This window comes from Micrasema longulum, unplaced genomic scaffold, assembly GCF_059751315.1.
Source record: "Micrasema longulum isolate JH-2025_06_02 unplaced genomic scaffold, ASM5975131v1 h1tg001067l, whole genome shotgun sequence".
Lineage (NCBI taxonomy): Eukaryota > Metazoa > Arthropoda > Insecta > Trichoptera > Brachycentridae > Micrasema > Micrasema longulum.
The window spans coordinates 341,884-356,281 of NW_028278255.1; the positions used below are offsets into that span (position 1 = coordinate 341,884).

The following is a 14,398-nucleotide window of genomic DNA, read 5'->3' on the forward strand; positions in this document are numbered from 1 at the left end:
TACTGTTACGATATCGGTTTTAGGTATTCAAGTAGTGGCAGCTATCCAGCCTCAGGACATGCAGATGCTGAGCGCTCACCTCCCGTCGGAGCAGCATAAGGGGGGCGCGGAGTCGGTACACGGCCAGGCCATGCACATCGTGAGCCACCAGTCCTCGGGCGACGACTCCAAGAAGAACAACAACAATAACAACAACGGACCCAGCTTCAGGATTAAGCAGGAAGCCATCAATAATGATGACCAGCAAGTCACCATAGAGGTTCGACCCTTCAATTTATTTTTATAACTAAAAAGAAGAATAAAATACTGTACAGTCCTCCTTAGATTAGGTTACACCAGTGAGGAAGCACCTAAAATAATGAAATGGCAATGCAAAGAATAAAATGGAAACTCCAAAGAAGCTCTAAAAATACACTTCTCCAAGTCACTGCGGGTTGGATTCCTTCACCCTGTCCACGCATTGGCTACAAATGCTGAGACCGTTATAAAAGCACTATTATTTAGTAGTACGTGATGTCTTTTTATTGATTTTATTAATTTTCTGTAAAAAAAGTATTCTTATTTCTATCCTTACCATTTGTTTTTTGTTTTACGTATAAGTGAATTAATTATTTCTATTTCGTTTATTTATTTATTAATTCAACGGCTTATGCCTTTAACGAAATATAAAAAATAATCATTAAAACAGAAAACAAAGCACATGCATATATAAACAAAATATTTACTTTATTTATATATTAATTTACATGGCACGCAGTGCCTTTTACCTTACAGAAATATATATTAAATAGAATACAGGGTTTTTTTTAAACCCTGTCACATCCAAAACCACGATGATCAGTATGAGCAAGAAGACATATTGGCACATTAAAATACATTTTTAGAACGACTAAAATCTTAAAAAATAAAATATGGAAAAAACAAATAGATGCTTACTCCTGCAGGGGAGAAACGAGGAGGGGGGAGGGGAGGCTGATATACCGTCAACCGCACGGCCGCGCTCCCCTCGCTTCACTCCTGCAGAAGAAAGCAACCATTTGTTTTCTTTTAATATTATATATTTTTTTTTTTTTTTCGTTCTAAATATTTTTTTAATATGCTAATATGTCTTCTTGCCTATACTGATCATCGTGGTTTTGGATGTGACAGGGTTTAAAGAACACCCTGTATAAACAATTCCATATAATGTAAAAAAAGTATTGTTACAAAAATACTATAACACGGCAGTTTTATATAAAGAACATGCTTAGATATACAGGTTTATTTTAATGTGCCAATATGTCTTCTTGCTCATACTGATCATCGTGGTTTCGGATGTGACAGGGTTTAAAGAACATCCTGTATATTATAAAAATAATATAATAAAAAAAATTAAAAGAAGGAGATTTTTTTCATTTTTCAAATTTATATATATTAAAATAGTGGCAAATATAGAAGAAGAAAAAAATCATAAAAAATTGTTTGTTTGTATGGTGATATTAGCCATGCATTATTCACCCTTTTTACTTGATAAAAATAATTATTGATTCAATTTCATATTGTATATCAATACATTGTTTATAAGTTCTGCATTTAATCCACTTCAAACAAAGAGAACCTTTGACCAAAAACTTGTCCAACAGATACCGCACGCAACATCAACAGTCTCCTTGGGGGTGCCCATGTACAAGAATAAATTGCTCGTTGCCGATTGAGAAAAGCCGCTTTAAGAGTTGATGTACCCGAAATTCATTTATATATTTACCAGCAAATGGATTACGACATAATTGTCACCAGCCTGACAATATTTAGTATTTGATTTCTGTATTTTTATACTTGATTTTAAGTATTTTATTATTTTGTCATTACAGAGTAATATTTCGGGACCTCAATGGTCAATAGCTTCGGGTGCAGAGTTGGCAGAGTACATGAGTAGAGTATCTGGTACTGGACAAATTCCTGTCTCCCTCCACCAGTTCCTCAGGTTGGTAAATAATATTTTTTTCTTCAAACTCTTTACATGCTGTAAAAAAAATTCATAATCAAAGATTTTTACTTATGGCAAAAGATCAGGTTTAGACATTAATTTATTTGGATTTTATTCTTTATTCTTCTCTTGAGGAAGTCCAGTGGTTTTAATTAATTTTTTTTATTTGTTAATGGACTATTAAACAAAGCTATTTTTTTTATTATTTTCATTTATCGTATTATCATTGCTTTTGTAATTTTTAGTTTAAGTCGGTGAGGTTTTCTGCCATTTAAAAGTTGAACCCCATACCCGTCAACACATGCTAAATGTTGAAAAACATGGCTACCCAGAAATCGGAAATCTATCACAACACATAACAATACTTTAATTAATTGGTTATTTTAAAAACGTGTTCATGTAAACCTGTGACGTTTCTAAGTAGTTTATCTTTATTAAAACTATTTCTATGAACTTTTTCATAAATTTTAGAGAAATTTCGCTGTGTTAGCAGTTGATTGATCATTAGTAATGTACGTTCCATTCAAATCTTTAATAACCTTACGTTTGTGTGCGTAGCAGGACGTTTTCAAAAAATAATATTGTAGTGTGCCCATTATCACAAACATAATTTGATGTTTACTTGGTTCACCGAGAGGCACGAACATATTAACATACTAAACATTTGACCCCATGTACATAGTTGAAATTATTTTTTTCTTAAAGACTTCTTTTTAAAAAAATTGCTACTATAACATCCGATTTTTAACTATTACTAATGATCAAACAGCTAAGCCTTGATGTTTCCAAAACGGATTGGGGTTAGGTAAGATCTAGTATGTTATTTTCGTGTTTTTATGCAATAGGACTAATTTATTTCTATATTTTTAGACTAAACGCGGACATGCAAAGTATCAAACGAGAGAATATTATGGCGGGTAACATTAGTATTATTAGTGAGAGCGGGGGGGACGGTGGGGCAACGGAGGAAGGGGGAGGCATGGAGGAGGACGGAACAGAAGATGACCCGAAAGATGGAAATATGGAAGAGATCATGCAACAGACAGAGACAGGTATATTCCCATACATATTTCGCTACTTAAATTCAAAAGGGCCACAAATTGAATTTCGACTTTTTTATTCGAGCAAATAAAAGTTTTTAACACGAGATTTTGCTTTTTTTTATAACCTTACTTTTTATATTTATGTTTTTAATATCATTAGATGCTTTTTTTAAAGGTGTATCTATCTAATTATGGAGTTTTGTGCTATCACACATAAAGCTCCAAAGTTAGCCACCAAAACGCAAAATGCTTTGGGTTATTTATAATCCGAAATCCATGGGAGGCGTCTTCTTATAGAAAAATATGACCGATTTAAATCTTATTTTGCAATAAAACTCAATTTCAGGGCTTTCGATTTGTGGCCCTTTTGAATTCAAGCAGTGATTTATTATTATTTAATATAGTATTTTATAATTTTGTTTTTCAAAGTACAGTTGTAATTTGAACGAGTGTTCGAATTGGTTCCATAATTTTTTTGGTGTTTTATAAATCTTTGATTCTCATCAAAACATTATTATACATATACTCATTATTTATTTTTGCTACATCAATCTTCGCAAGTAAATTTTAATAAATTGTCGACGGCAATTTATCACCGCTTGTGTAATATCGCCACCTAAGTCATCCAGTTATGCCATTTGGTGGTAAATATATTGAAACATTGTTAGTAAAAATTTAAAAAAATATTGTACATAATTGTAAAGTAAGATTTATCTAAAACTTAAAACAAAAAATTTTTACTGAACACACGCAAAAAAAAACAATTTAATTTCTGTCCTCTAAAGATATCAATTTCGAGTTACACGGTGATGGATTGCCGTTGATGATATGTAGATAGCTATTAAAAATTTATGATGAAAGGGAAAGAAAAATACATACATAATATATGTACATTTAAAAAAAAAATAGAATTCAATACATTGATGGCTTTTATAATTCATGCCATGAATCACACCACAGTCAAATGTCTGCAATTTTAATTTAATATTATCTTCATATTCCAGGAGAAGTTCCTATGAAGGCGAAAAAGAAGAAGAAGTACAAGAAGAAGTCCCCTAAACCCAAGAAGCCCAAACCTGGACAGGTGGTGATTGCCACATCCCTGGACGGTACTACGCTGTACTGCTGCCCGGAGTGCCACATGGCCTACTGCGACAAGGAGCAGTTGGAGCAGCATCTCGTTGGCCACAAGATCGAAAGGAGATACATCTGCGGGATTTGTGGGGCTGGGTGAGTTTGCAACTAGATATTTTAGTAACATAAAGAGTAATAAAAATGATTTATTTATTTTTGCCCAATGAGGAAGTTCTTGATAAGAATATGAAAAAGGTTTTCTTGCTCCTGGGAAAAATTAAAGCTTTTAATTATACAGCGAAGTTACTCGAAAACGTATGAAAAAATTAAGAAAAATGGGTTTAATAAAAATGAAGTACTTTGAATAACAGGTTGATATAACTACGTGTTTATAATAACCAATAAATTTTAGCGATCTTTGGTTTCCAGGGTAGATGTTTTTCGACATTTAGCATGTTTTACAAATAATCCGTATAAGGTTCAACTTTTAAAAGTCGGAAACACTCAACAACATGAATTTGTGACACAGCAGGCGCTGTAATTTCAAAGTTTCGGTGAGGATTTTCAAAATTACAAAACTTAAAAAAAATCATTGCGATGATAATAATATAAAATATTTTTTTTTTTTTAAACCACAACTTCCTCATTGACAGTTTTTTACGAAGGGTAAATTTCAGTAGATAAAAATATTAATAGGTCTTAAAATAAAGATCAGATCAGAGGACTTAAATATATACATACGGACAATATCGTTGACTGGATGCAGAACTATTTTGTTTGCATTTTCATACAATTTTTAGGTGAGCAATTTAAAGTTAAATATTAGAAAATTAAATACTTTTCATTAATTAGAATTATCGATAAAATAAAAATATATTGCGAATACACTTACAAAAAATTTGCACAGCATAAATACACAGTTGGGCGGACACAGATCGTTCCAAAAACTCATGTTTTTTTATGGGCCTTACGTCCCCTGCATCCAGCCAACGATATATAAAACAGAGAAAAAAGTAACAAACTGGGTTTGTATTACAATGGGAAATCAACAGAGTTATCTTCGATAGTCTATAAAGTAAAATCAAATGTTTCCGTGAATATTTGAATATTCATGTATTAGAAGGAAAAAACATGTTAAAATACAGTTTACCGGCGAAGATATTTTAAATTTTTATGCACATTTTCGTACGGAAAATTCTATTTTCCTTTACGTATATACAATTGCAGATGAATCTGTTAACTTCCCATTGCAATCGGGTTATATTTTAATTTTATTCAATGAATACATGAACAAAGATAGTTTGTTATCAAAATAATAATTACTAAGATTACTGTTCGCAAATATAATAATTCTGGTTAAAGACGAGTAAAATCTGTATAGCTCTATGATTTTCTGTGTGAAAAAGTTGATTTTATTCTCAGATGAAATTAATGTAAAACTGAGTCGAATTATTTGTAATAATGTATTTTTTTGTCCAGGCTGAAAAGAAGAGAACACTTAGAGAGACACAAATTAGGGCACAACCCTGACCGGCCTTTCGTTTGCTCCGTGTGCCTTAAGGGCTTCAAGCGGAAGGAACATCTCAACCTACATTACGTCATACACTCTGGAGAGAAAACGGAGATCTGCCAGGAATGTGGGAAAGGTATGTTTTGTATTAAATGATTTATTCCATGTTATATAATATATCGTGGGAACTAGGTTACTTCAAAATCAGCATTTATTAGTTACTCACTGAACATCTTTCTCCACGAAGCTAGAAATAGACAAGTCGTGATTCATTAATATCACATTATGATGATTTGAATGCAGGACTTGTCTGTTTTTTTATTTTTTTAAAGGGAATAACCCGCTAAGCTGCTATTTTGAGGCTTGTCAGCTGGTAGGATAGAGGGGATATGGAAGGAGGTAATGAAAAATACACCACAACACCCAGGCCCATTGAGAAAAAAATAGTTCTTGGATTTTTTTCTTACAACTGGCGGGAATCAAACCCGCGACGCCAGTTTCACAGTTAGCCGTCTATCCAACTGCGCCACTATGCGCCTGTCTATCTCTTTGTAGAATTCATAGAGGAGAATAAAAAAATGTGTTTTTAATGAGTAACTCACAAATGCTGATTTTGAAGTTATCTGGTTGTAGTAATTGCCCTATATGCGCTGCAATACAGTGCCCTATGCACCATTGGGTGCGGATAGGGAGGATGAGACTATCAAATATTGTATTCTTTGTAGATTCATGTGACATCTTAGCCACCAAGTGTTAAAAATCTTTATGACTATTTCCGAATTCATGTTTCCAAATTTCTCTTCAGGTTTCTACCGCAAGGACCACCTGCGCAAGCACGCGCGCTCTCACGCCACCCGCCGCGCTCGCGAAGAGCAGCAGCAGTTGCAGCATCCCCGCCCCCCGGGCCCGCCCCCCACCACTACCACCAACACCAACATGATCGAGTCTGAGATCACCATACATGTAAAGGTTGTTCTAATCGCTTTTTTACTTTTTGTTTTATATTCTGTTTGTTATTAGGATTATGTTTATTTTGTCGAACTCTATTGTCGACATTAATTTTAAATGCTTAAGGGACAAAGTGTCAATTGTTGAGGAGAGGGAAAATGGTGGATACATTTCACGCAATATTAATAAAAACATATAAATTTACTGATTTTTTTCACCACTCCAAGGTGGCAATCACAAATGCTATTTTCATCAGTATGTATTGAGACAGTATACTTAACTTTTCTATCATCTCTTTTTACGTCAGTATTACAAATCCGGCTCTACCGACATGATGATGCGTATTTTCAGGAAGACGTTATGGCTATCTATCGATGGAATAAAAAGGAAGCGTTAATATTTTTTTTCACTGTGACAACAGTTTTTCCTGAGTGTCGCCATTGCACCTTACAACACATTCACATTATGTCATTTCAAACGTTAAATGATGTGATGCGTGCGCTGTAACTACCTCGAATTTTCAAATCTTAACCGCTAGATAGTCATTGCTGTCAAACTTTACTCCGAACTCAATGTCAAATTAAAATTAATTTATTTCTCTTTCGTATTTTAAATAGGCTTTTGTCATAAAAAGTACCTCAAAACGATTACAGAATTAAATACATCGCGATGAGGAAGTTCAGTGCTATGGGAAATTAAAAAACGGTTTTCTTACGCGCGGTTAAAATTAGAGCATTAGGTAAAGTTTCTTTAAAATGTATGAAAAAAAAAAAGATTTTAATAAAAACTAATTACTTTGTATGACGTCACTAGTTCTTCCGAATCAACCAATGATAGTGAGTGTTGTGATAGATTTCCGGTAAGTGGGAAGCCAACCCACCAATCAGCAGAACTCTCCGAAGAGAACTTGTGATGTCACAAGTGTAGTAATTACAAAACTTTAAAAAATCACAGGGCTAATAATATGATTAAAAAATATTTATTTTGTAATTTTTGGCTTTGTTTGATAGTCTATTAACCAAATAAAAAAACCACTGAAATTCATCATTAAAGCAAAAAGTGCTGCCTTGAACATGATTTTGGTCACTTCAATTGCATGAATATGTGTACAGTGGGAGTACGTGTGCCCTCGTTACCTATTGATGTACTTATCTTAAAGTTCAAAGATACACGGTCAATCTTCATAATTGCCTGAAGAATTTATCTTTATAGTAAAGGTATGGCTTCTGTATCTTTCAATTGTAATCACTCCCCTTAACAATTCATTCTTTGTACCCTACAGCATTTTTTATTTTTGCCAACAATATTATGATCTTATAGGTCGACCATCGTAAAATGCACTGAAAGAGGTTGGTGGTCTCATTTAATTATTGTAGTTGTCATTTTAAATTCTGACTTCAGCAACATTTTTTCATTTAAAAAAAAATGGTTTTTAACAATAAATCAACAAAAACACAACGCAACGCATTAACTAAGTAGGTAGTCATGTTATTGTTTATTTAGCATAAAAATGTCTGCCTTAAAACAGGTTGTTCCTAGTTAGGCAAACTAGACATGATCCAGAGAAATCTATTACCTAAGTGTGTATGTAGTAGATTAAAAAATTCTTATTTTTTGTTAATAAACCATGATCATCATTATTATTATTATTATTATTAACATATCATAAAATCAACAATAAAGAGTGTATTGAAACATATCATCTGTATCGCAGTTTGGCAATTCCGCCCTTCCACCTCTTTAAAAAAAAATTAAGATCTATTTACGAAGATTGACTTATAATAAGTTAAAATTAAATTAAATATTTCATTTTCAAACAAGTGAGAAAATGTTCTCATAAGAAAAAAAATGTAGTCTAAATCTTAATTTGATTTCAACTTAAAAGTTCATAATAATTATGTTTTTACATATATTTTTTGTAATTGTTTATTCTGTGATTTTATTTGCAATTTTTTCCATATGTAGTAGATTTGATTGACTTTTTATTGTCTGTGATTTCAAAGCTATAAGTGGTTATCACGATATTGGGATTAGCAACGTATTTATCTGTTCCCACAAAAATTACTCTTACCTTTTCAGGCATAAATTTCCCAGTGTTGTTTATTCTACTTAAATGAAAAACTTACATACAAAATTTGAAGAAAACTTATTCATAGAGCACATTTTCAAAGCTATCTGCAAGTTACAGTTATTTTTACTTTGGTCTCAATTACCCATTTAATTAATATAAGATTTAACTGTAGTGTATTTTCTTTTTAGCATCAGTTCTCTCCGTGGAGATGTATTTGTAAAAGTAAAAAAAAAAGAAATCAGTTTTTTCAACACAACGGGCCAAGAGGCTCAACTACAGTGGTGAATTTTACTAAATCGAGTAATATCACATTTCATTTTTGTGATCTCACCAGAAATCAAACCCGAAAACCTTCTTGCGTGGAGGCTATCGTAGACAGTACACCATCAAAGGCTGTTGATTAAATGACAATTAAATGCGAACTGATCGTTCCAAAACTGACAAGTAAAGAACATATAAGTTCAACTGTCACTTGTACTCTTTGCTGCAATTTAGCTTTCACTTCCAAGAAAAAATAGCATATTGTGGCCACTAATGGCAAGGAAAAGTATTCCTATCATATAAAACAGCATCAAACTTTCCATATCTTCTTAACTAAATTTCAGGTAGCTCTAAATTTCCTTATTGTTCGAAGTTTTCCTATATTACGCAATCTTATACACAGGAGAGTGAGAATAGTGATTTAATTATTATTATGTCATCATCTAATCTTTGTCTCGAATTGGATGTTTTTCCTGACAGGTCCCGACAAGCAATATACCAGTTCCTGTCCAGATAAGTGTTCCTCATCATATTGTGTCTATGGCCAATAATAGCAATGCCGCCATATGTCACCAGCCTATAACTGTGAAACCAGGGTTAGAAGAAATGTTACTCCAGCAGCTAGTCTCCGCATCCAGATCTAACGCAGATCAACAACAATCCTAGGAGCGACTAACGCACTATAAACCTTAATGTGAACATTGTACAAACTCTCAAGTGGAATTGAGAAACAGCGGTTGTTGATTCAGCAATAATTGACACTGTGTTTATGAATATTTATACAAACAGTGTTTCGATACTAAAAGTGATCTTATTTCTTATTTCGTTCGCAGCGTAAAACATGTATTTGTTTAAAAAATTTAAAGTAAGTATTCATTTTTAAACTTGCAAACGAATAAATATAAATTAAGAACTCGTTACTGTTTATACCTGAATTATTAAAATGTGATTTCTTCCTTACGATGTGCAAACATGTGGTTTATTTCGTTACCAATCGGATGTCTCCTACCCCAGATCCTGAATTTGTATGGGTAACTTTAATAGATCCGATATATATTTGCAAAATGGCTTATTCTCCTGTGTTCATCTATAAAAAAATAAAATTGTTAACATGCTGTTTTATTTCTTATTTTATTTCAAGTAGAGGGATTCAACCTGAAACAATTTAAGAAATTGATCTTATTAGCAATTTAAAAAATATTTGTAATAGCTCTCAAAACCATAGTAATTTTTTAAAAATATTTATGCATTCAGTATTTGGAGCACTCCTTAACTGAAGTTTAGGATATAGTTAAAAATGTACACCTCAAACTCACTAACCTAACAATTAATCTTGTCAAATTAATTAGTAGTTTTGTTTTTCAGACACACCTACCAAAATATTATTTTGTTTTGACAGCGCAGTATCATTGAAACAGACAATCAACTTTGCTATTAATATAATGATTAAATAAGATTTGCATTTAATATATAAATTGACATATGCAGTACATTAAAGGTAAATATTTTTTCTTTTTTCTTTTAGGGCTACAAATAACTACAATAATATTATACACTTTTCTTCCTAAAACTGTCTTCCTTATTTTCAATAATAGGCATAAAAATATATTTATGCATAACTTTTGGAAAGTATTATTTAACACAGGGTTTCCCAGAGTTTTTCAACAATGGAAAATTTTAACGGATCACTTAGATTCCGAACCCAGGAATCGTCCTTACTAGTTTTGGGAAAATAATGCAAACGAGTTATTTTCGTATAGAATTACTCCAATTTTTTGTGGAACACCTATTCGGGCTCCACGGAATACTGCTGTTCCGCGGAACATAGTTTGGGAAATCCTGACTTGACTCAAAGCAGATTATTTAATGTTTATTGAAATTTAATTTAATTAGTAATTTTTTGGCAATATTTATGAAAAATAATTCAAAGAGCATCTCATTTATAAGTGAAAAAACAATATGATTCACAAATACTTTTCCAATACCATTTAATAATAATTATTAACTGCATAATATAATGTCAATAAGTATTCTATTTTATACATTTCTTTTTCCACTATTTTTCATAAATAATTTAGTTATGAAAAAAATATTCGAATGCAAATATATAAATCTTTGATTATTTCTATTGTACATGGTGAATATTGTCTTTTTGGAGTACTATTAGGTTTATTTATTATCATTTTTTTTAATGCCTTTTGTCATGGTTACTATGTATAGATTTATGGGTACGTATAGATTTCCCGGTGATTTCCTATTTGGATGTTATAAATTAAAACTGCTTATAATTAATTGAACATGGAAGAAAAGAATGTTGGAATTTATATTACAAGTAGTAATAACAATAGATGTATTTCTTATTAGCTTATTATTTTGAGCCAGCATTGAAAAATAATGCGAAACACTTATTTATTTTATGTAATTTTGCAATTTCCTGTGGATCATTTTGTGTAGAGAATTGTGAAGTTTTTTTTTTAATATAAAAGTTAACCAATCGATTAAAAAATGAGGTGTAAATGTTGCACAATGATTTTGTGTCACTGTTTTTTTTGGTTGTAGTAGGTAATTTGTGTTAATAAATTAGTAAAAATGAATATTGCGTTCTTGTGGTAACACTTTAAAAACAGCAGTCCTGAAATAGAACTTCATGACCTTGTCATAACCAATCACAAAACATTACACTTATAATTTGGTGTTGCCACCAAAAAACCAGTTTAATTTTTAACTTATACTATTCTCTACCCTGTTTTTCACAGACATTACCCATATATTCATAATATATATCAATTTCTTTTCTTTTGAAACATTAAATAAACAAAAAAATTCTTACATATTACTTCCTAAAATATGTGTTGCTATTAGATTACTTCATTGAATTCTTTCTTTTCAGCTTTGTGTATTGCAACCAGATACAGCGAAATTTGTTCAAATTGTGTATACCTATATGTAATTAATTTTTGGTGGTTGTATTTAATAATGAACAATAGATACTGGACCTTATTTCTACATTTTAACACGAGGCGAGTGTTACCATTTGCATTACTGAAATGGCATATCAAACTATGTATAATTTTATTCTAATTAATAAGATTTATATTTATTTTTGTAAATTTTTAGTTTTTATTTATGATTAGCTAATTAGAGTTAACTTTTTATGATTTTTTAAATTTTTAATAGGTACTTTATATAACTATCAAATTATTAAAATAACTTTGTTTTTATAACTTTGTATTGTTTCAACTATAAATTCACTAACAGTAAAAAAAATTTCAAGCATCCTCTATTTTGTATTCTTAATACATATGTATTTTTTTGCTTTTAATTTAATTTTCACATGTTATCACTGCCAATATAAAAGTACACATGAATGACCCTTCCAAAAACATAATAATTTTTTTGTCAAAAATTAACTTATTTGTGTGCAGTTAAAAAAATAGTATTGTGTTGTAGATAATTCATTTCTTAATTACATTATACTATACAAGAATTACAATCAAATTCTTGAGTATCTTAGGACTTTTATTTATTTTCCAGAACTAAGAATAAATGTGATCTTTATTAATAGAGAAACTGTTTATAATATTGTTTCTTGGCATACAATAGAGCAATTAGCAAAGTTAAGCCTAAATGTTTTGACATACTTTATCTTTGAAGGAAACAATATTAAATAAGTTTTACTATTAAATAATTAAAATATTACTATTATTTTTTTCATTCACAAATTGAAAATAGAAATAACTTTTTACAATTTTGAGTGAATTTATTTAACACATCAATGCTAAGTTTTATTCTAAACAGCGCTGAATCTAGTGAGATCTAGCACCCCTTCACTCACTGAAAAGGGATGGGAATATACATGTTTGTAAATTAATAACAAGTCTCTGGTTCTTTGTGCCAAATGAACCTTTGATAGATCCGGCTCTGACGCTAAACAGTATTATGTTTGTAATACGAATTTTAATTTTCAAAAATATTCTATTTTCTTTTTAGTAGCCATTATTTATAAAAGCATTTTTACGTCGATATAAATTATACATTTAGCCATTGAAATGAATTAAAATGATCATGGATAATAAGAAAATCTCCATACATGCATAGTATGAAAGTGCATTTATTTAAATACTATTTAAGTAAAAAAAACTATCTCTCTAACAGTCACACAATCCTTTCTCTTGTAAAAATGTATGATATCTAAATATTTCATCCAATTGATTATTTTTGTATTATATTCTAAGGGTCATATTATAAAATTATTAGTAGGTGAAAATATTGTGATTTTAAAATATTAATCGATTCCTTTGAATCCAAATTTTTGGAATGTTAGGAACTGTTTAAGAATTACCTAAGAAAATATTATTGTTATATGTATGTATATGAAATGTTAATTGATTTAGGATGTGTTATTCGACAAGCGTGTTGATTGTTTAATACAGGATCAATTCATTTAAAATTGTACCTGTCAATAACTTTTCCAAAAGATGTTTATAATTTTAGACAACTTACTCTTAAAAACATTTCACATTTTAGTTTCGCACAATACATGATATAAATTTTTGACAAATAAATATATTCTGCCATTTTTAAAATATTATAAATATACAGAGAGTAAAAAGTGTAGCAGGTTATTTTACTAATGACATATGAATTCAAATTATAACACTTAATTTTTTATCTTTTTTTTTTGTAATGAAATAATATACGATTATAGTTACAGTATAGAATTCATCTCGTAGACAAGTGTTATAGGAAACGCAACCTAAGTTGAGGTGCACAGACACATAAACAATATGTGTATCTGTATAGGCTTCCAAATGGTACAATGTGGTATGTGTCATAGATAAGCATGCATTCATTTGACAAGAACACCTAGGTATAATATTAGAATGTCCGTAACGCAGGTAGAAGATGATCTTTTAATTTATTATTAAATATTATTTTCATACATTTTTTAAATTCTGGTACCCAGTCTTGGTAAATATAATATCGACAGTCCCTACATATACGATCAAAATCGCATTTTGCGAGGTTTACAGAAGAGCAAAAATTATCAATCAATAAAAAAATATTAATTAAATATTATCAGATACTGTAGAATTGCCAAACATGTTAGACACATGTTTGGGATAGTCTGTATTAAGCATTTTTTATTTAAAGCATTATAGTATATGGTTTTAAAATACGTCTTCAAAATAAAGCTTGATTTGTTTAAAAAAAAATTGTCATTTAATAATGTTTAAATTCACAAAACAATAATTAAAGCTGAATGTTATTTCCATAGTTTATCTATCTAATAATCTGCAGTCTCTTCCATTATGCAATTATTATAAAGTGGGAAATGGTGACCAATTCTTAAATAAAATTACAGAAATCTACCATAAACTTGTAAAATATTTCCATCGTAACATAAATATTGCTATAAAAAATCATCATCATTCCCTTTTCGCACCTAATGGTGCATAGGGCACTGCATTGGTACACCAATCGCAGCGTATCTTGATACATTTTTTGTTACATGAAGATGAGAT

General features: G+C 30.6%; 1 protein-coding gene across 2 annotated transcripts in view; it reads left to right on the forward strand.

Annotated features, from left to right (window-relative positions):
• Positions 1-9,976, forward strand: part of LOC148277227 (uncharacterized) — a 30,379-nt gene extending 20,403 nt beyond the window's left edge. For both annotated transcript variants that reach the window (XM_088233175.1, XM_088233174.1), the window contains exons 6-12: positions 24-259; positions 1,851-1,963; positions 2,837-3,018; positions 4,014-4,239; positions 5,563-5,729; positions 6,399-6,562; positions 9,354-9,976. In XM_088233175.1, coding sequence (XP_088089301.1) covers positions 24-259; positions 1,851-1,963; positions 2,837-3,018; positions 4,014-4,239; positions 5,563-5,729; positions 6,399-6,562; positions 9,354-9,539 — 1,274 coding nt within the window. In that variant the 3' untranslated portion in view covers positions 9,540-9,976. The remainder of the gene's footprint in view (positions 1-23; positions 260-1,850; positions 1,964-2,836; positions 3,019-4,013; positions 4,240-5,562; positions 5,730-6,398; positions 6,563-9,353) is intronic.
• The last annotated feature ends 4,422 nt before the right edge of the window (positions 9,977-14,398 follow it).